The sequence below is a fragment of the Lotus japonicus genome, chromosome 1 (genome assembly GCF_012489685.1).
Source record: "Lotus japonicus ecotype B-129 chromosome 1, LjGifu_v1.2".
NCBI classification, from domain to species: Eukaryota; Viridiplantae; Streptophyta; class Magnoliopsida; order Fabales; family Fabaceae; genus Lotus; species Lotus japonicus.
In genome coordinates this window covers 31,609,175-31,630,749 of record NC_080041.1, presented here as the reverse complement: position 1 = coordinate 31,630,749, position 21,575 = coordinate 31,609,175, and the positions used below count along the sequence as shown (strand labels likewise).

The 21,575-nt window shown below is 35.9% G+C and overlaps 2 protein-coding genes across 19 annotated transcripts; both read left to right on the top strand.

The window, feature by feature from the left end:
- The first annotated feature begins 557 nt into the window (after positions 1-557).
- On the top strand, positions 558-2,099 carry LOC130734403 (probable FBD-associated F-box protein At1g32375). Its single transcript, XM_057586795.1, has 2 exons — positions 558-1,324; positions 1,422-2,099. Exons 1-2 carry the CDS (start codon positions 689-691, stop codon positions 1,827-1,829), a joined length of 1,044 nt encoding a protein of 347 aa, XP_057442778.1. The 5' UTR covers positions 558-688; the 3' UTR covers positions 1,830-2,099.
- Positions 2,100-7,466: 5,367 nt separating this feature from the next.
- LOC130734401 (uncharacterized) lies at positions 7,467-19,752 on the top strand. Of its 18 annotated transcripts, XM_057586783.1 has the most exons (12): positions 7,468-7,793; positions 7,960-8,029; positions 8,883-13,004; positions 13,171-13,240; positions 15,348-15,791; positions 15,896-16,571; positions 16,741-16,839; positions 17,675-17,751; positions 17,981-18,604; positions 18,715-18,849; positions 18,922-19,264; positions 19,357-19,752. In XM_057586783.1, the coding sequence occupies exons 8-12, from the start codon at positions 17,731-17,733 to the stop codon at positions 19,521-19,523; spliced, it is 1,290 nt and encodes a 429-aa protein (XP_057442766.1). In that variant the 5' UTR covers positions 7,468-7,793; positions 7,960-8,029; positions 8,883-13,004; positions 13,171-13,240; positions 15,348-15,791; positions 15,896-16,571; positions 16,741-16,839; positions 17,675-17,730; the 3' UTR covers positions 19,524-19,752. The 18 variants fall into 18 exon arrangements, with proteins under 18 accessions (XP_057442759.1, XP_057442761.1, XP_057442763.1 ...); XM_057586785.1 differs by lacking the exon at positions 13,171-13,240 and adding an exon at positions 14,094-14,782 and having other exon boundaries at positions 15,348-16,571; XM_057586782.1 differs by lacking the exon at positions 15,896-16,571 and having other exon boundaries at positions 15,348-15,611.
- Positions 19,753-21,575: the final 1,823 nt, after the last annotated feature.

The following is a 21,575-nucleotide window of genomic DNA, read 5'->3' as shown; positions in this document are numbered from 1 at the left end:
AATTAAGTGGGAGTAAGTTAGCAAATCCCTACGTTCAAAAAAAGTTAGCAAATCCCTAGTAAGTATGAATAATATGTATAGTATAAATAAAATTATTAAAAAAAATTGGTGGACCACTTTATAGTACAAACCACACACAACACCTACGTTTATGGTAGTATGAAATCGCTATATAACATGTTTTGTCAAGCTTCTCGCTTTGTGACAGTTGTAAAGTAAACTCCCACAAAAGTGAAGTGTTTGTCGGTTTATCAACATTGTAACATGATTGTGTATCATTATTGTATTACAAATATTCAATTTAGATTAAATTCGTTCAAAAAAAAATTAAACTGGTTCAATCTTGAAAATTGAAAATTCATGTTTTTAATTCTAAAAATATATTAGTTATCATGTTTTTAAAATGCTATAAAACATATAGCATGAACATAAAAGATTTTTCACCATTTTCCAGTCCCCATGATCAGTCTTTTCCACGCAATGATGAGAGGAAAAGTTTAAGCCATGGGACCCACCATTACTTTTCCCTTCCCGTAGTTTTCCTTCCCTAACCAAACACATTTGGGCCCGTCCACTTTTCCTTCTAAAATTCATCCTTTCCTTTTCCTTCCTCATGTTTTCCCTAAAATCCCATTTGTTTCCATCCACCAGCTGACCAGCCCCAAATCTAATCAAAGCTCTGCAAGAAATGGAGAATCGATTGAAGATGAATTCCTACCAGAGACGCCGCAACCTCATGGCTGACAGAATCAGCACGTTGCCAGATCGAAGCTATCTCATAATCAACAGATCCTATAATGGCTTTTCAAAGTTTATATATAGAACCATGCGCAACAGAGATCACCACCAACCAATCACCACCTTTCGTCTCCAATGTGGCTCTTCGCATTTCAACCTTTCTGATGTCAATAGATGGGTCAACTCTGCAGTACAACGTGGACTTGAGAATCTCTACATCCAGCTGTTCTATCAAATTTTTCCAAAATTGATCAAAAGCTGCATTTTCAGCTGCAAGACTCTTGTTGTTCTCAAGTTGTTTGGGTTAAACGTGGATGTATTTTCTTTTGTTCACCTTCCTTCGCTCAAAACTTTGCAGTTGTATTGCCTTATTTTTCCAGAACCGCAATATGTTATGGAACTTCTTTCTGGGTGTCCAATTCTTGAGTATATGCATTTGAGCAGAATGCGTTATGCTGACTGTTCTAGTCCTAGTAATACCAACGTTAAAAGCTTAACTAAGTTGGTCAGTGCAGATATATCTTTCATTGGCTTTGAAATTCCTCTGAAAGTGATTTGTAATGTAGAATTTCTTCGCATTGACAAGGTTTGTTGTATATATGTGAAAGAAAAGTGTGATTACCTTGTTTGTATTTTTAGAAAATGTCACTAATGTTTGTGATTTCTATTTTTAACTGTTGCAGTACCCTTATGAAATTCCAGTTTTTCCCAATTTAACTCATCTGGAGCTCATGATGTCGGGTATTGGTATGAACTGGCATTTGGTACTTGCGATGCTCAAGAAGTGCCCAAAGCTGCAAAAGTTGTTACTTGATATGAAGGCAAGTTCTACTCATGATATGGTTTGGACTTCCCCCTTCAATGATCCTGAGTGTCTTTCTTCACAGCTTAGGAAGTGTTCCATTACAAATTATAAAGGCACGAAAAGTGAGCTGCATTTTGCAACATATATTATGCAGAGTTCCAGAGTTTTACAGACGATGGCCATAGACACTGCGCCATCCTCAGAACAAGGGGACAAATTTGAAATGATAAAAGAATTGTCCTTGTGCCCAAGGAGTTCCGCAATTTGTCAACTTTCATTTAAATGAAAATGAATGCCATGCTCTAGTTAGTAGCTGCAACCTGCAAGTTGTGTTTAGAAGATTGCATTTGCACTTAGTTTATCTACATGTAGTACAACTGCTACTGTTTTGAAGGGTATGGAATTTGTCTCTTGTAAATTGTGATTCAGTACTGGTATTATTCTAATTTTCAGACCAATGAACATCTTCTATTAGTAGTTCACTTGATCTTAGATATTCCTGTCATTGACTGCAGTTGTATTGGTTGAATAAATTATGCTCCATTTTCCCCTTGTAGTTACATTCTTCAGATTTAAGTGTTAACAAGCATGCAGCCTTCAACTCTTCTAGACTTGCTCAAGGTGAGAGAAGCGTGCTAGTGTCTATCAAGGTTTCATGTTGTGTATACATGATTCAGGATTCTAATGGAACTTATTTTTCAGTTTTTGACTGTGACACTGTGTCCTGTTGTAACTCTTTGTGCTTGAAACCTTATGTGACTTTCTTAACCACTTGGAAGGAGTATATGTGTGGCCCAATCTCAAACTCCCAAGTTTCTGTCACATTAGCATTCTTGTTTTTTCTGCAATTGTAAATACCATGTACAATAGCAGATAGTGCAAGGACTACAGGTAACTGAAAATCCAGTTATAAGAGAAGTATGTTTCTTATGTGTAATGTCCTGCTGTGTCAGATGAATTCGCATGCAAGTTGGTGATGTGGATTCTAATATGGTTGTTAACTTGTTATTGATGTCGGTGTCTAACTCAACAGCAAAGAGGTGGTTGGAGAAGTTCCCAATGTTACTTTTGTTAAGACCACCAAGGTACTAGCTGGGGAGAGCATGGAGATCCTTGGAAGTTGCAGTGGTAAAGGCTAGGGCTCCTTGCTCACCTGGATTTAGATACTCAGGGACAATAGAAGAAAAGTAGAATGCTTTACCGTTGCTAGAGTTCTTGAATTGAAAAGGAGCTGGATAAAAAGTATGCCCCATATATTTACTTGTCTCATTTGTTATCCTAAGTATTCTACTTTTCTCTAATTCTGCTACCCCATTCAAGGTTAAATTGTCCCTGCCCACTCTCTTGAATCCAGTATATAGGAGTTGATCAGGCTTGTGGTGAAACTGGGATAAGAAGGAAAAACAACACAGGGAAGAGTTGAAGAAGGTTGACCATGAATATGAACACAAGAAGAGGAGCGAAAATAGAGAAAATCAATGACTTTGAATGTCAAGGGTTTGAGACTTGAAAATATTGGTGGGAGTGGGGAATGGAGTGGTAGTGAAATGTGCAGTGTGGAAAAAGGAAGCATTAGTTTTGCTTAGTGAAGGAGGTTGGTGAAGATGGAAGAATATTATGTTGGGGTTGGGTGACATGATGATATTGATAGGAGCCTATGTAGGAATAAACCATAAAACAAACATCTTGTTCTTATCTTTTCAAACTGAAAAGAAACATTGCAGATCTGAATTTGGCTGTTTGATCTTACTCTTTCTCCAAAAAAATTATCAGTATAGCAATGTTTAGTCTTATCATTTATTGTCCAGGGCTGAAACACATGATGAAAGAGTGTCAGAGTTTGCCTGAATGAAGTACATGATCGAAGAGTAATATTACTAAGTAGATCATAGATTGAAAGATATTGTAACAGATAAGAAGATACATTTTCGTGCAATATTTATTAGTTAAGAGCAACTATTATATAGAGCCCACAAAGCTACAAAAGCCTCTTCTAGTCTTCTCTTAAAACGCCAGTACAGGATTGCTTTATCAATGACTCCAATAGACTAAAGAATCTCGGAATCTTGTTTCCTCACCTAGATACCTCGAAAAGCAGCATGTGCATTATAACATACATGAACAACTTTTTCTTTTCATGGACCGACACACTATGATTAGAAAATCAAGTCAATTTATATGGGGACCCAATTTATATATCTGATAAAAAACTGCTCATCGCTTATGTAGGGTACAAAATTAGTTTGACAACTTTAAACCATGAATAAGAACCATATTATATAACATGCATACTGATGCGCGTCAAAATAGCATGTTTTATTTCTCAATTTACCTTGATTTTACATCTAATTGACGCATTTCTTATTCATAACTCATGTGCTTTTAAACGTATTTGCGCAATACAGGCAAAAGAGAGAAAAAAAAGAGAATATAGTGTAAAATGAGCCAAAAATGATGCTCCGAGTGGAGATTAACGTGCTAAAGAAAAAGCACCACAGTGCTTGCCAAAACGCCAAGATTGTGCCAATCAAATAAAGCTTCACGACCATGCATCCCTCAACTTGCTCGTGGCAAAAGGAATTAAAAGATGCCACGGTCATGCTTGATAAGCCACGATCGTGCCACCTTGCGCAACCAGGGGCCTCTAATTGTTTCTAGTTAAAGAGGCTATCTGAACCTTGTTAGTTCATATATGGCAGTTTTAACTCAGTTAGAATTGTGTTCCCTTTGTTTTCTTAACCAAAAAAAAAACTATATCACTAGTAGTTAATTAACTCTTGACGGGAAAATTGACCTACTAAATCATTACAAGGGAAAAATGTGTAGAGAATTAGTTTTGGTGCGCTCCTAGAAGAGGTATTAGGATTAATTCATGATTGCTTCTGAGTCACCAATGATTAGATAGTAAAATATCACTTAGGTCACCTCTATGTTCTTCATACCTATTTTACTTTATCACTTTACAATGGTGGTTGCTTGTAAGTAGTGCATTCATATAGGACAATTAGCAATGGTGAGTTAATTCCTTAAGAAGGTATGGTCGACATAGTAGTTAATTAGGATAATGTTTATGAAATCGGGGAGAATGATCCACTTGCACTACAATCTCTCTCTCTCTCTCCATCCCCCTCCCTCCCACTTTTGTTTGCTTTATTGCATGATTACAACTTCCAATTATTGATTTTCCTAAACTATGAATTTACCTGCCTAAAATAAGTTTGTCCACCTAATCCCTTGAGTTCGATAACTGAGACTTACAATTATTACGCTGAAAACTTTCACCAAGTCTTTATTACTCGATTTGCATGAGGAAAAATGAGTCGAAGATTAATCTATCAAGTTGTTAGTTCTGTTGGCAATTGATGTATTTCGACCAAAAAATGGTGAAAGATTTTGGTCGAAGTGCAATGCTTAACTTAGATCGTATTGCCAACATTGAATAGACATCTCAACTAATAATTCAGAACTGTTTTAACGGGCATTTCAACTAACAGTTTAGAGCAGTTGAAAACTTACAAGATGCGTGGAAGCTAGTTAGTTCAATCAGGACACATGTAAGGTTGAGATTTTCTTACCGTTAGCTTTCAATTTAGGTTTTTGCCTATAAATAGGAGATTTGTGACTTGAATATGGGTTCGCGTATTATTGCTCAAAAAATTCTCTGAAATGCTCGAAGTCCAAGCAAATGTGACTAATAGCACATTAAGAGTTCTTGTGTATGTATTTTGCGAAACCATTTCCAGATATATATATATAAGTTTATTACTAGTTTTTCTCTTGTTTCTCTTCAATTATTATTTTTATTTATTGTAACATTTTTCTTCATCCTTTCCTTAAGTTCTTTGAAGAACTTTAGCCTTCTTTTAAAATTCTTAAACTCTAATTTTGAGCACGTCAATTTCAGTTAAAAAACCAAAGAAGATCTAAATGCAGCCTCTTCGTTAAGGTTTAGATTTCTTACTGTTTACCAAAAATCTAAGTAAACAACAATCTTATATTACTTAAGCGATAGTGTACTTACTCTAGTTTAGACATGTGTAATAGTGCAACAAGTTTTTGGCGCAATTATCAGAGACTAGGATTGAACAGTTGAGTTTAGGGTTTATAGATTTAGGATTTTTAATTACTTATTTGTGTTTTCCCTATGTTTTTTTCTATCAGCCGATTGCCACGGTCGTGCCCTGACTGCACAGTTGTGGTAAAAATAATACTAACTAGCAAATAGCCCGTCCAAATTCATGGGTTTTTAACTTTAATATATTAAAAAATTAAACATTATTGTAAAATTATATATATTTATAAATATTAATTTAAATTGAATTGGTTTCTGCTTAAAAAAAAAGAATTGGTTTCAGCTTCAGAAATCAATAATCCAATTATAAAAATTCCTCACTTTTTATAAGTTTTTTTTATAGACAAATGTTAGTGATTAGTTGTTAGTAAGTTAGAAAATTCCTTCAAATTTCTCTTCTAGGGTTCAAACCGTGGACCTTTCCCTCCCCAACCCTTATGTCCCCGAACTCTTACAACTTAAGCTAACTCTTGGGGAATGACTAGTTTCTCTCTCCCTCCCATTAACCAAACAAGCTAGCTAATTAAAACCCCTCCCCTCCCTCCTTTTGAACCAAAGAGACCCTTTTAACTCATTTCAGCCTTGGCAAGAGAATCATCTCTTAAACCCTAAAATCACATATCTATCCATCCACCAGCCCCAAATCAAAGAGGTGGAAGCCACTGTGGCGCTCACTTCCTACCCTCACTTTCACGACCAAACCTATCTCATGAACAACAACAAACCCTATGGTTTCTTTTCACAGTTCATATAAGAACTTGGAAAGATTATCTAAGTTGGTCAGGGCAGAGATATTTAACATTGAATTTACTATTCCTCTGAATCTGAAAGTGATTTGTAATGTAGAATTTCTTCGCATTGGCAAGGTTTGTATATATGTCACTAATGTTTGTGATTTCTCTTTTTAACAGTCGTAGTACCCTGATGAAATTCCAGTTTTTCCCAATTTAACTCATCTGGAGCTCGAGTTGAGTATTGATATGAACTGGGATTTTGTACGTCGGATGCTCAAAAAGTGTCCAAATCTTCAAATTTTTGTCCTGGATGTCCAGATAAGTTCTGCTCCTGTTGTTTGGATGTCCCCTTATCCTGTTCCGGAGTGTCTTTCTTCACAGCTTAGGAAGTGTTCTATTACAAATTTTAGTGGCACAGAAAGTGAGCAGCATTTTGCAAAATATATTATGCAGAATTCAGGGGTTTTACATACAATGACCATTTGCACTGCGCCTTCCTCAAAATTAGAGGACAAATTTGAAATGATAAAAGAATTGTCCTCATGCCCAAGGAGTTCTACGATATGTGAACTTTTATTTAAATGAAAGTTTCTGATAGGAGTTGGTTAGTAGCGGGAAGTTTTATCTAGATGAATGCATTGGCACTTTGTTTTTACGATATTACAACTGTTAGTTTGGTGGTTGTTACGGACATGGAATGTGTGTCTTGTGCAATGGTAGTCCTAAATATTTTGAACAAAGTGAATTGGTTTATGTTTTGTAATTAAATTACTAGAACTTTAGTTGTTGTTATCTGTGAAAATGTTTTGCAGACACTTAGTTGGGTTTCTTGGGTGTCTGCATCCATGTTTAAATGAGAGAGAAGGAAGAAAAGTGAAAGATTGATAAATTGGTTGTTTGGAGTTGACTTACACTAGGTGCCCATTTTGTGGTTATTGATTTGTTAAATATAGATATGATACAGTACCTGGAATATTTATGTATTCTTGAATCAGCATCGATGTGTTGCTGGTGGAGAGTGAAACATCCCGTTTAAAATAAAAAAAATATATAAAAGGAACCTGTTAATAAAAAAAACAAATAAATAGATATATGTATATATAACAAACCAAACAAAAAAACAAACCGTAACCCCACTCCCAATACCATTCTTAATTCCTAATTATATATTAAAACCCTATGTTTTTCTCTCCCTCTCATCTTTTTCCTTTTTCTCTGGTTCAACTTCTTTTCTCGGCATCAGCGATTCTTCTCTTCTCCTCTACATCCTTTTCTTCTTTAGTTAAGAACCACACAATACCACCATAAAGTTACATGCTAGTGAAGATAAAATCTATCATTCAAGTGAGAGTCTCTTGCGTTCTCTTTTGGGAGCCACGGTTGGTGCTTTGATGAAGGAGAATGGTACCAAGCCCTTCATGATTCCTCTTTTAAATTAATTGAGGTATTTCCACAACCCTTAAATTTAGAGAATGATATTGTACTGTATGTCAGACTTAGGTAGAATTAATTTAGGGGTTTGGGTACATAATTGGGGATTTCATAGTTGCTCACAGGTACGACATAAGATAATTGTTATTGAAGGTTTGAAGTTGATTTTTGGTGTTCAGATCTGTCGGTTAGTGGTCCGTTTGGTTGTCGCGCAGTTGTGGAGAGCAATCATGTTGGTTCTTCGTAACAGTGAGTGGTTTTCCAATCATTGTGACTTATTTTTTAATAAATTATACAACTGATGATTTGATTATTTTAGCTTATTGCATATTTATTTAAATTGGGGAAACATGCTTTACAATTCGTGAATTATCCGAAAGCTGGTTTATGAAGTTGATATGAGTCTGATTCTGAACTGACATGAGAAATATATTTATATTGCTTTGATTTTGGAAATTATGTGAAATTGAGATTGTGAACTTGGAAAGTTGATTTTGGGACTTCTGATGAGACTTGAACTGGTTTGAGAAATTGGTTTTGGGGATCCTTGATAGAACCCCGTAGCCGTTAGCAGAGGTAACGGCCTAGGTGCACCTAGCTAGTTTGATTCCGGGAGGAGAGGGCTATCCGTTAGATGGAGCCGCCAGTGCACGGAAAGGGCTATCAACGAGATGTAGCTTCCCCCGATGATATGATACGATGTGACATGTGATACGAGAGAGGAAAGGGCTATCCGTTAGATGGAGCCGCCCCTATCGGATAGGCCATCCTTTAGGAGGAGAGGGCTATCAACGAGATGGAGCCGCCTCACGGTTCTACATGTGTGACCCTATTAAATTATTTTTCTGATTTTTAAATGCTTTCATATGACTGACATGATTTTTATTCAGTTTCATTGAAACAGTTATTTATAAACTTGGCAGTTTGATCATCTCTTATTGGAAATGATGCTTATTAATTTTATTAATATTATATATTTTATCCACTATGAACTAATAGTGAAAAACTCGTGCTTCATATGTTTCCCTTTTCCTGTTCATGGTGGTTGTTAAATCCTCACTAAGTCTTTGTGACTTACCCCATTCCTTATTTCCATCCACAGGAAACTGAGTACCAGTATGTTATCAGATTCAGATCGTTCTGCTTATATTGTTTATAGGCCTCATTTGGAAGGTTGTCATATTTGTGTCTGTTGTTGATCTGTCATTCTGCAGCTATAGGGGAGTCTTTGGGGGAATTCAGTTTGAATTGTTATTTATTGTTCTAATTTAAGGATTTGCACTTTAGTGCTGGATTTGAAATTTATGTATTCTTGAAATTCTAGTTACGAATGGAGATGGTGATATTACATAAAAGATTCTTATGGATTTATTTTTTTATAAATTATACTAAACATGTACAATTTTGGAAAATTATTTTGGGAAGTGAGTTTTGTTAAATAGGCTTGCCAGGCTAAGGTGGTAGTCTGTGCGCCGGTCACGGCTTGGGATTTTGGGTCGTGACAAAGTTGGTATCAGAGCTTTGGCTGTAGGTCCTATTAGCTGCAGACATGAGGTGATAATGGAATCTTGTTAGTAAATTGTGAACCGCGGCACAACTTACTTCCAAGATGCTATTAACTCCTCATGAGTGTTCTAAAGTTGTTTTCCAAGTGTGATTTGAGTTCGTTCCTCATTCACTGAATTCCGAGTCATGTGTTATGTTTGATGAATATTCTTTGTTCAGTGAGGATGCCACCTAAATTAGGATTTTCGTTAAAAGATGAGTTAACTTACTAGGACCCTCTTTAGGGAGGTTGTGGTCGGTGTTGTGGTTTAGGCCAAGGACCATTGCCTGTATTCGCTAGTTGTTTGTTGTTGTAGTCAATATTAACGTGCTTATATTGAGGTTATGAAATTCAGGGATGTTACAGCTTACAGTTGGTACGAAGGAAATATAACATGATTTGAAATAAGTGTTGGAGTGGTTGTTGGACAGCAACAAGGGAACTCACATAAGAAAATTTATGAGAGTCAGTTAGAAGTTAGACAGAGGAAAGTAACAAGTAGGTGCCACTAGACAGATTGAGGTCACAGTGATTGGTTTTGTGTAGCTAATTAATTCTCCTACTTTACAAATGCAAGTAAAAGGATCCACAAGGGAATATTTGTGCTTTAGAGAGATTGTGGACAGAACTTTGATGCGCATACATTAATGCGGTAGAGTTAATATAGTTCTATCTTATGATTATGGTATATGATTAGATTGATGACTTTATGAGTATGAGAGCACTGAGATCACCTCTGGTAGCATAAGATGAATTTTCCTAGAAATTCAAGAATCGTTTCGTAATAGAGAGAGCTAGAGAGCTTAGAAATTGATTTGAGGTGCTAGAGCAGACTGAGGACAATGACTCTAGAGAGTGGTTCTAGTGGATACTTATCAGGATTTGTACAAATTTTTAGAGTAGATTTTAGGGGTCTTTACAATCCATTTTTATTCTTAGAAGTATTTTGCGCAAGATCTACACCTTGTCCTACTTGTGTGAAGTTTCATTCCGTAGCTTGCTTTGGAGATGATTAGGTGTTCTGTTAGTGCGATTGGACATGTCATATTACGAGGAATTTACTTGTGGTTGTGGTGCAACCTTTCTCTAGTAATGCATAAGTGTTATTAAGAGTAGCTTTAGCATCTTACCTGCTCCTACAACACTTGTTAGACATGTTATGAGTTCTTTTGGCCGAGGACGTGTAGTACCAAAAATTATGGTAAATTAAATGGTAGTTGAGGTTGATGATATGTTAGGAGAGTGGAGCTCGAGTCTTTGTTTTGACTCATCAAGATGCTTATGCAGCCAATACAGTGGTAGTAAGTATACTTTTTATATGATCTTGAGATGATTATGTTTTGCTTAATGCTAAAGATATATACTATTTATATCATTGTCGTCAACTTGGTGAGTTATCTTCTTTCTTGAATAAGACATTGGTCCTTGCTGCACCTCTTGGGGAGAATTTGATAATTGAGTTTGTGCGCCATTCTTTTTAAGGTATTGGAGATTGAGAGTTGTTGATAGCCATTATAGCTTAAGACATGATTGATTTTAATGTGATCCTTGGATATAGATGGGTTAATCTTTTGTCAACGATACTTTGGACTTAGTGGTGTCACTGTTGTTTTTATGGATTTAATGAGCCGCATTCATTCTTGGATTATTTAGTTATTGTACTCATTGATTATTCTTGTATATTCCTAAGGATAAGGACTAACACCGGAAGCTTGTTGATAATAGATTTTGGTTTGAGCTTGCCATTCCAACTCATTGTTGATTTAGGTGCAAATTGGTTACAATTTGATGGATGATTTGGTTGGTGATGTTAAATACGATCAGGTTCAAGATTAGTAGGTGGTAAAGATGGTAGATGATGTTTAAAGTGAAAAGATTCCATAGTTTTCATTAGACTTTGTTGACGTATAGTGGCTGGAGTGATAAATATGTGTGTCTAATGTAGATAGTTTGTGGAGAAAAATATTAGAGGATGCTTATCATTATTTTTAGATCATACATCCAGGTTCTAATAAAATGCATTGAGATATGAAGAAATTTTATTTATAGAAAATGATGAAGGAGGACAAAAAAAAAATTTGTTTTTGAAGGTTTAGCATGTCGACAGGTGATGGATGAGCTTAAAAGCAAGTAATGTTGCTTCAATCTATTGAGATACCATAGGGAAAGTGAGAAAGTGTTGTTATGAACTTGGTGAGAGGTTTGCTTAGGAATTTAATGCGTTATGATTTTATATCGGTGATTATGGATCAATTGACTGAGTATGTACACTTTTTCCTATAAAGAACGTTGTATACTAAGATCTACCTTGGCTGAGATTGTTTGTTTGCACGGTGTAAACTTGTCTACAGATCAAGGAGCTTAATTGAATTCATTGTTTTAGAAGACTTTCAAAGTTGTTGTTGAGCCTCATTTAAGTTTGAGTACAACTTTCTATCCTTAAATTGATGGTTAATTTAAAAGGAGTATTCAGATCTCGGAGGATATGTTATATGCTTGTGTTTGTAGACTTTAGAATGATTTGAGAGTAGAATTTTTCTATAATGAAGTTCGCTTATAATAGCAACTACCCGTCTAGCATTAAGATTGTACAATTTGAGACCATGTATGGTGGGCGATGCAGATAACCAATAGGTTTGTTTGATGTCGAAGGAGCTAAGTTGGTATACTCTCATAACTTATACAAGGTACAATATAGAAAGGTTAAGATGGTTCCAATCATTTGCTTGCAATTTAGAGTATGCAAAAGTCTTAAGGTGATAGGAGGCGATGCTCTTTAGAGAATGTAGGTGGTGATCATGTGCACTTGCACGTCTCTCTAATGAAAGAAGTGTTGCGGTTTGGTAAAAAAAAGGAAAACTGAGTCTAAGATCATTGGACCGTTTAAAATCTTGGAGATGGTTTGTCTTATAGCTTATTGATTGACACACTCCCTTTATCTTTTGGCAGCTCACATAGTTCTTCATGTCACTTTGCTTTGGAGAAACCTATACGATCAATCTCAAAATATTTGTCACGAGGGCGTGCAATTGGGTGAACATTGGTCTCATATGGAACATCCAATAGTCATGGTTGATATGAAAGTGAGGTGTATGCGTCCTAAGAATATTGATGATGTGAAAGTTATTTGGCGAGGGCTATCTGGTTAAGAGAAGTCTTGGGAATACGTGACAAGTATCTCCCGCTATTGGAAATTCAAGGTTAGCTAAACTTTAAAAAATTCGAGGACGAATTTTTCTAAGGAGGAAAGATTGAAACATCCCGTTTAAAATAAAAAAAATATATAAAAGGAACCTGTTAATAAAAAAAAAACAAATAAATAGATATATGTATATATAACAAACCAAACAAAAAACAAACTGTAACCCCACTCCCAATACCATTCTTAATTCCTAATTATATATTAAAACCCTATGTTTTTCTCTCCCTCTCATCTTTTTCCTTTTTCTCTGGTTCAACTTCTTTTCTCGGCATCAGCGATTCTTCTCTTCTCCTCTACATCCTTTTCTTCTTTAGTTAAGAACCACACAATACCACCATAAAGTTACATGCTAGTGAAGATAAAATCTATCATTCAAGTGAGAGTCTCTTGCGTTCTCTTTTGGGAGCCACGGTTGGTGCTTTGATGAAGGAGAATGGTACCAAGCCCTTCATGATTCCTCTTTTAAATTAATTGAGGTATTTCCACAACCCTTAAATTTAGAGAATGATATTGTACTGTATGTCAGACTTAGGTAGAATTAATTTAGGGGTTTGGGTACATAATTGGGGATTTCATAGTTGCTCACGGGTACGACATAAGATAATTGTTATTGAAGGTTTGAAGTTGATTTTTGGTGTTCAGATCTGTCGGTTAGTGGTTCGTTTGGTTGTCGCGCAGTTGTGGAGAGCAATCATGTTGGTTCTTCGTAACAGTGAGTGGTTTTCCAATCATTGTGACTTATTTTTTAATAAATTATACAACTGATGATTTGATTATTTTAGCTTATTGCATATTTATTTAAATTGGGAAAACATGCTTTACAATTCGTGAATTATCCGAAAGCTGGTTTATGAAGTTGATATGAGTCTGATTCTGAACTGACATGAGAAATATATTTATATTGCTTTGATTTTGGAAATTATGTGAAATTGAGATTGTGAACTTGGAAAGTTGATTTTGGGACTTCTGATGAGACTTGAACTGGTTTGAGAAAACGGTTTTGGGGATCCTTGATAGAACCCCGTAGCCGTTAGCGGAGGTAACGGCCTAGGTGCACCTAGCTAGTTTGATTCCGGGAGGAGAGGGCTATCCGTTAGATGGAGCCGCCAGTGCACGGAAAGGGCTATCAACGAGATGTATCTTCCCCCGATGATATGATACGATGTGACATGTGATACGAGAGAGGAAAGGGCTATCCGTTAGATGGAGCCGCCCCTATCGGATAGGTCATCCTTTAGGAGGAGAGGGCTATCAACGAGATGGAGCCGCCTCACGGTTCTACATGTGTGACCCTATTAAATTATATTTCTGATTTTTAAATGCTTTCATATGACTGACATGATTTTTATTCAGTTTCATTGAAACAGTTATTTATAAACTTGGCAGTTTGATCATCTCTTATTGGAAATGATGCTTATTAATTTTATTAATATTATATATTTTATCCACTCTGAACTGATAGTGAAAAACTCGTGCTTCATATGTTTCCCTTTTCCTGTTCATGGTGGTTGTTAAATCCTCACTAAGTCTTTGTGACTTACCCCATTCCTTATTTCCATCCACAGGAAACTGAGTACCAGTATGTTATCAGATTCAGATCGTTCTGCTTATATTGTTTATAGGCCTCATTTGGAAGGTTGTCATATTTGTGTCTGTTGTTGATCTGTCATTCTGCAGCTATAGGGGAGTCTTTGGGGGAATTCAGTTTGAATTGTTATTTATTGTTCTAATTTAAGGATTTGCACTTTAGTGCTGGATTTGAAATTTATGTATTCTTGAAATTCTAGTTACGAATGGAGATGGTGATATTACATAAAAGATTCTTATGGATTTATTTTTTTATAAATTATACTAAACATGTACAATTTTGGAAAATTATTTTGGGAAGTGAGTTTTGTTAAATAGGCTTGCCAGGCTAAGGTGGTAGTCTGTGCGCCGGTCACGGCTTGGGATTTTGGGTCGTGACAGAGAGTGGACGCATAAGAGAATAGTATAAGGGTTTAAATGTTTATATATTTAGCACATACAAAGACCACATGAAAGTAATTAACACCGAACTTCACCCACAATATAGCACTTAATCCATATGAGAGAGGCAAAATGAAGAGTAAACCTGTAATAGGGAAGAGCAATATATGGAAGAAGAAGAATTCAGGGGAAATCAGTTGTCAAAAGGAGTATGTGGAACATGAAGAACTCGATGAACTCGTCGGAGGTTCAATACAATTTGTTTGGAGGCATTCAGAACATTGGTGTGAGTCACTTTGATTGTGATGTTCTTCTTTTCAACGTGAAGGAATGATATGAATCATTATTGCATTTTCAGACCTTTTATTCTTGTTATTGAGTGTTACTATTGATGATGGACAATCTTTGACTTTTCTCCGCTCCGCTGGATTACTACATACTTGCTTCTACTATTAGAAATTGAGTTTACAACTTGGTAGTTATGATAAGAATGGTTTATGTGATGCTTTGTCTGCTATTTATATACATATTGATATAGTTTTTGCTGATGAATCCTAATTGCTGGCTGCTGGGTTGTGTTGGTTTCTTTCTGCCTAAAAGGGTTCATATTCAATTTTTGGGCAACAAAGGGATGTAGATTCTTCAGCTTGTTTACCAATTTTCAGTCTGTGATCTGATTGAGTAGTTAATTTATGGCATTGTGCTTAGAGTAAGATTGCTGCTTATTATTGTATTTGTATTGTTAGTGTGTTTCAGTCTGGCCTTAAATGCCAAGCAATTTTATTAGACTAATTTGTATCCACAAGGGAATTTATCTTTCTTACTTCTTAAATATGGATTTGTTGTGTCAGTCGCTGATACAGCAAACTCAACAGCAAAGAGGTGGTTCCCAATGTTACTTTTGTTAAGGAGACAAGATACTGGCTGGGGAGAACATTGAGTTGAGATCCTTGGAAGTTTCAATGGTTAAAGCTAGGCCATGCTCACCTAGACTTGGATACTCAGAGACAATAACCAGAGCAAATGAGGAAGAAAAGGAGAAAACTTTACAATTGCTAGAAGTGTTCTTGAATATTTTGTTTGGATATTTGGTAAACTGGAATTCAAAATTCAAGGTAATTATAATAAGTAAGAAGTCAATGCTTCTCTCATCATGTAAAAGTTCTTGCTCTCCCTTCTCTGGCTCCTCTACTTCACGCTCTCACACTCAAGTTTGTCATTTTTGTCTACGAAAAACATCTTCCCCTCGATCTCTGTGTCCAATATCTGTTTGTTTTCTTGTCTTATTTTATCAGGTAATTCTTCTTGCTCTATGTGCTCCAATGCCTTCCTCTAATGCGTCTGTGTTTACTTTCTCTACCATTCTCATTCACATGTTTTAGTTCATGCACAATTTCAGGATCCTGTTCTTCTTTTCATGATACCAAAATCTCAAGAGAGAGCAAGAGAGAGCGAGAGGGATGATGGTTGAGGATGAAGAAGATTGTGACATGTCAACTATTATTTATAAAAAAAAAACTAATGCTAAAGTGGAATCCACATGGACGTCCACTTCATTAAATGAAACCCATGTATGTGAATACAATAATGATTCATAGACATAGGAATAGTAAAAACACCCCAAACACCGTTCACATGTGGCCAAGTGTGCTGAGTCAGCTTCTGAGGGGAGGGGCCCGGAAATGAATTGCAATATTTGAGGGACTGAATGTATAATTTGGAGAAAGGTTAGAATTTTGGGGATTTTGAGCGGGACATGTAAGTGAAAATCCCTAAATTAGGGATTTCAATTTTCACCGTTCTCCTCTCTCTCGCGATCTCTGTTCGCCAGTTCCTCTTCTCCGCCCGCCACTCGCCGGCACCCCTCCACCGCTCGCGCCCCTCCACCACTCGCTGCCCCTCCACCCCTCGCGCGAAGGCTCACTTCTTCGCTTGGGTTATGCTTCCTCCTCCTCCTCTGGCTTCCTTTTCTTCTCTCTCGCGAATCCCTCCCTACGCCTCGCTCACACCGACTTCCTCTCCTCCGCCACTGGTTCTGACGGTCACTCAACCAGCCCCTTTTTGAATCTCTCTCGGTAACGATTTCCATCAATCTCGTTTTCTCAATTTGGTACTGATGTTTCACTCACTCTACCAGTTTGATTACCAATGCTTGATTGATTCTTTTATGTTTTCAATTTTGTTTACATTTTCAATTCTTGTTGGGTGGTGATTTTCTGAAAGGAATTTTCCTAAACTTGACAGATTCGTCTGTAAAGGGAAACATGGAAAGACTATTCTTGATCAAACAGCTGCAAGCACTGTCTCACTCATTTTGCTCTTGCTGATGATATCATTTCCAAGGTCCTCTGCTGCTCCCATTTTTCCTCTGATTTTCATTTCTTGATGCTGAATGTACTGTGATTTTGGGTTTCTTGCTGAATAATTATTTGATATATATGCTATTTTTGAGTCTTATTATTATTCAATGATCATGATGTAATGATGGGAGTAATAGAAGATAGGAATTAGAGAAAAATAAATTAATATATCACTCTTTTGGGTTTATAAATCAGTGGTATATGCTAAGCGTAGCTGCATCTGTGTGAAACAGATTTGAATCCCCTGCTGTTTCAAAATAAGTGCATGGTGTGCAGTTCTAAAGTTAACCAAAGGTTAAAATTGATGATCTGAAACTTTTCTTACACAATGACTAACTTAGGTACCGTAAGATTACCCGTGTAGATAGTAAATGTGGCCCCATTGTTTTTTTCCAGTGGTCAAAGGTTAAAATTCATCTCTGATTCTTATCTGATTCACCAAGGTCAATAATGACAGTGTTGATTACTAGCATAGTGCCTATTAAGTTCTTGGTTACTCTATTCTTGTATTTCCTTGGAAGCCAATCCTTCAAAGCATTGGTGATTACTGATTGGTGTTGTCATGAAAGCATACTTGGTTATGGGATTGACCAAGGTAGTATATATTGCTATTTTTGAGCTTATGTTGTTATGTGGCAGGTTTAATGTTACCTATGATTCAACCTTGGAACCAAACATTAGATAGCTAATTATGCCCATAGAGCCAAACTTAACCTAACATTGTTTAAGTAGCAAGGTTCATTGCAAGGTGCTCACAAACTGAATATTTATGTTGAAGCTGATACATTTTTTTGTTTTTGTTTTACTTGGCCTTTTAGTATTAGAATCTCGGCTGAGAGGGGTGAAACTGAAACCAATTTCTAAGCTCCCAACCATGGAGGAAAGTGGGGGACAGGTTTGTATAAACCTTTTAATATTGAAACTTCTCACCTTTCTTTTTAAGGTTATACGGTTTGCAAGTTTGTTTAGTGTTTTCCCATTATAGAACTAGCGTCTTCATATATTGTAAAATGATATTTTTTTGAGCTATTTTTATATTTCAAATAACATTCTAGTGGTTTATTCGATGAACATACGTATATTTAGAAGCAATTCTGATGATTCATTTATTTGTCATTTTTCAGTTACGTGTTAGACACAATTGTCAACCAAATTTTCTTCTTGAGGTCAATAAGAATCTCACTGATCTTCAAAAAGCTCAAATAAATGCTACCCCGTTCAAATGGTTAATGAATATTCCGGAAAAAATACCAATCAATGGGAATTTACTGTATGAATTAGTTACTCGGTGGGTAGGGCGTCGTTTGGGTTTTACAATACGAAGTGCAGTAGTTCCTTTTACCCCTTTAGATGTTTGCTTTGCAACTGGGTTGCGCATTGTAGAGGAAAGCGTGATTTTTGATCAAGATGAAGAATGTCATACTACAAGTTTGTTCAATGGGAAAAAAATTACGATCCCGATAATAGTTGAACAACTAAAAAAGAATAATTGTGCTGAAGATGTTGAAGACTTTTGTCGATGGTACATACTTCTTGGCTTAGCAGAATTTTATTGCCCTAATACCAACTCCACTGTGCATAGTGGTTTGTTGAGGACTTTAGACGACCTAAGTTCACTTGATAAATATAGTTGGGGTGTTTTTGTATATGATGTTTTGGTTGGTGGATTGATTCGAGCAGTCAAACACTTTCGTGAAGCAAAAAATTCACACAAAGTGTCTCTAATAGGTTGTGCAGCAGTTTTACAGGTACAAGATTTTAAGTGAAATATATTTCAATGGTACTTTCTGGTCATTATTGCTTATGTTTTTGTTTATGTTTCTATGATATGATCATGAAGTTTATGATGCACATACAGATTTGGGCTTTGGAGCATATGTCATTGCACCATAGTGTCAAATTTAGCTATGGAACTACATTTCCTCGGTTTTTACATTGGCCTCATCTTACCTTAGGGAGGAAGAAACTCTCCACAATGTTTGAAAACACTTCGGTAAGAAAATGAACCTTTGTTGCAAATCTTTGTTGTATTCTGCTGATTTGTAATAGGTTGCCTTGTCTATAGATATGTCAACAAATAGCTGCATCAAATGAAGATCTTGAACATGAAATTGTGAAGGAAGCCATGCAAATGGCACCTCGTGGTTTTCTCCAGTGGCATCAGCCCGTTTGCCAATCAAGATATGCCGCACATGATATTGATGTTTTAGATGCAAAGGTTAAGGATCTACAAGAGAAGATATTCATCCTTGAGGAAGAATTGAGAATGATAGATCTGAATCTACCAACATCACCTCAGTTTATTGATCCAACCACTAGTACTCGTTCTTTGGGCGAAGAAACCATATTGTTTGAAAATATGAACGGTGGATCCCCATCTGTCCCATCTGTGCTTGGCGTTTCCATATGTAAGTTGGGCATGTGACTGCATAACAAATGACTCATAAGTCACTCTTATAGATTTACTAATTTATATATATTGCTTTTTTTTTTATTGCAGTTGATGCAGGTGAAGGTCATAATATACCCCATGATACCGATCCACCTGAGCAACAACGATCAAATATGTACACAAGGCAGAAAGACCAACCTAGGAAACGTGTGGGCAGCTTGGTCTGCCGAACGCCTTGGACAACATATCAAAGGAAAAAGAAGAAGATTCAATAGATTTGACCTTTAGGATGTTTTTGAAGGTATTATTTCAATATGTAGTGCTTTTATAGTTATGGGTAGTCATGTGTAGTAATTGGGTAATTCAACCCGAAGCATAAACACCTTAAACTTTGATGACAGTCATGTGAAACTTTGTGGTTTAATCAATGTAGTAATTGGCCAATCGAATAGGAAAATGTTACTTTCAATATTTTGAAGTATAATGAAATGTACTTGTAATGAATATTTTAACTTCTTTTACATATCTTACATAAATATGAACCTTAAACATTGTGGTCAGTCATGTGAATGGCATGTAAATAATACTTCTAATGAACTTTTCAACTGATTTTACACCCCTGATAGTGATTTTAATAAGACACAAAGACCTTGTGCTTTATGGTTAGTCAAGTGTATGCAAACGGTTAGTTCAGTTCAGTATTTGGCCAATTTAACAGGAACATGTTACTTTCAATATTTTGAATCATAATGTCATGTAAATAGTCCTTCTAATGAACTTTTCAACTGATTTTACACCCCTGATAGTGATTTTAATAGGATACAAGGATAAATATGGACCTTGTGCTTTATGGTTAGTCCAGTGTATGCAAACGGTTAGTTCAGTTCAGTATTTGACCAATTTAACAGGAACATGTTACTTTCGATATTTTGAATCATAATGTCATGTAAATAGTCCTTCTAATGAACTTTTCAACTGATTTTACACCCCCTAATGTGATTTTAATAGGATACAAGGATAAATATGAACCTTGTGCTTTATGGTTAGTCAAGTGTATGCAAACGGTTAGTTCAGTTCAGTATTTGACCAATTTAACAGGAACATGTTACTTTCGATATTTTGAATCACAATGGCATGTAAATAATACTTCTAATGAACTTTTCAACTGATTTTTCACCCCCTGATGTGATTTTAATAGGATACAAGGATAAATATGGACCTTGTGCTTTACGGCTAGTCAAGTGTATGCAAACGGTTAGTTCAGTTCAGTATTTGGCCAATTTAACAGGAACATGTTACTTTCGATATTTTGAATCATAATGTAATGTAAATAGTCCTTCTAATGAACTTTTCAACTGATTTTACACCCCTGATAGTGATTTTAATAGGATACAAGGATAAATATGGACCTTGTGCTTTATGGTTAGTCAAGTGTATGCAAATGGTTAGTTCAGTTCAGTATTTGGCCAATTTAACAGGAACATGTTACTTTCGATATTTTGAATCATAATGTCATGTAAATAGTCCTTCTAATGAACTTTTCAACTGATTTTACACCCCCTGATGTGATTTTAATAAGATACAAGGATAAATATGGACCTTTTGCTTTATGGTTAGTCAAGTGTATGCAAACGGTTAGTTCAGTTCAGTATTTGGCCAATTTAACAGGAACATGTTACTTTCGATATTTTGAATCATAATGTCATGTAAATAGTCCTTCTATTGAGCTTTTCAACTGATTTTACACCCCTGATAGTGATTTTAATAGGATACAAGGATAAATATGGACCTTGTGCTTTATGGTTAGTCAAGTTTATGCAAACGGTTAGTTCAGTTCAGTATTTGGCCAATTTAACAGGAACATGTTACTTTCGATATTTTGAATCACAATGGCATGTAAATAATACTTCTAATGAACTTTTCAACTGATTTTTCACCCCCTGATGTGATTTTAATAGGATACAAGGATAAATATGGACCTTGTGCTTTATGGTTAGTCAAGTGTATGCGAACGGTTAGTTCAGTTCAGTATTTGGCCAATTTAACAGGAACATGTTACTTTCGATATTTTGAATCATAATGTCATGTAAATAGTTTATGCTCTTATCATATCATGTGATATTGTATCATATCTCCTCTTATGCTGTCCACCGGAAACATATAGTATAATATGATTAGAGTCTATTATGCTCTTATCATATCTTGCTCGTATAGAATTCTCTATCATATGCTAATTATCAAAGAAGATTTAAAAGTAGAGCTGTCAATACGGCCATCCCGACCCACATGTTGCACTAACCCAAGTTCTTTTCGAGCTGAAATTTAAC

Coding starts and splice junctions, on each gene's coding strand:
- LOC130734403 (XM_057586795.1), top strand. CDS start 689: ATGGAGAATCGATTGAAGATGAATTCCTACCAGAGACGCCGCAACCTC. Junction 1,325..1,421: donor AATTTCTTCGCATTGACAAG/GTTTGTTGTATA, acceptor TAACTGTTGCAG/TACCCTTATGAAATTCCAGT.
- LOC130734401 (XM_057586778.1), top strand. Junction 18,605..18,714: donor GTTGTGCAGCAGTTTTACAG/GTACAAGATTTT, acceptor ATGCACATACAG/ATTTGGGCTTTGGAGCATAT. Junction 18,850..18,921: donor CAATGTTTGAAAACACTTCG/GTAAGAAAATGA, acceptor CCTTGTCTATAG/ATATGTCAACAAATAGCTGC.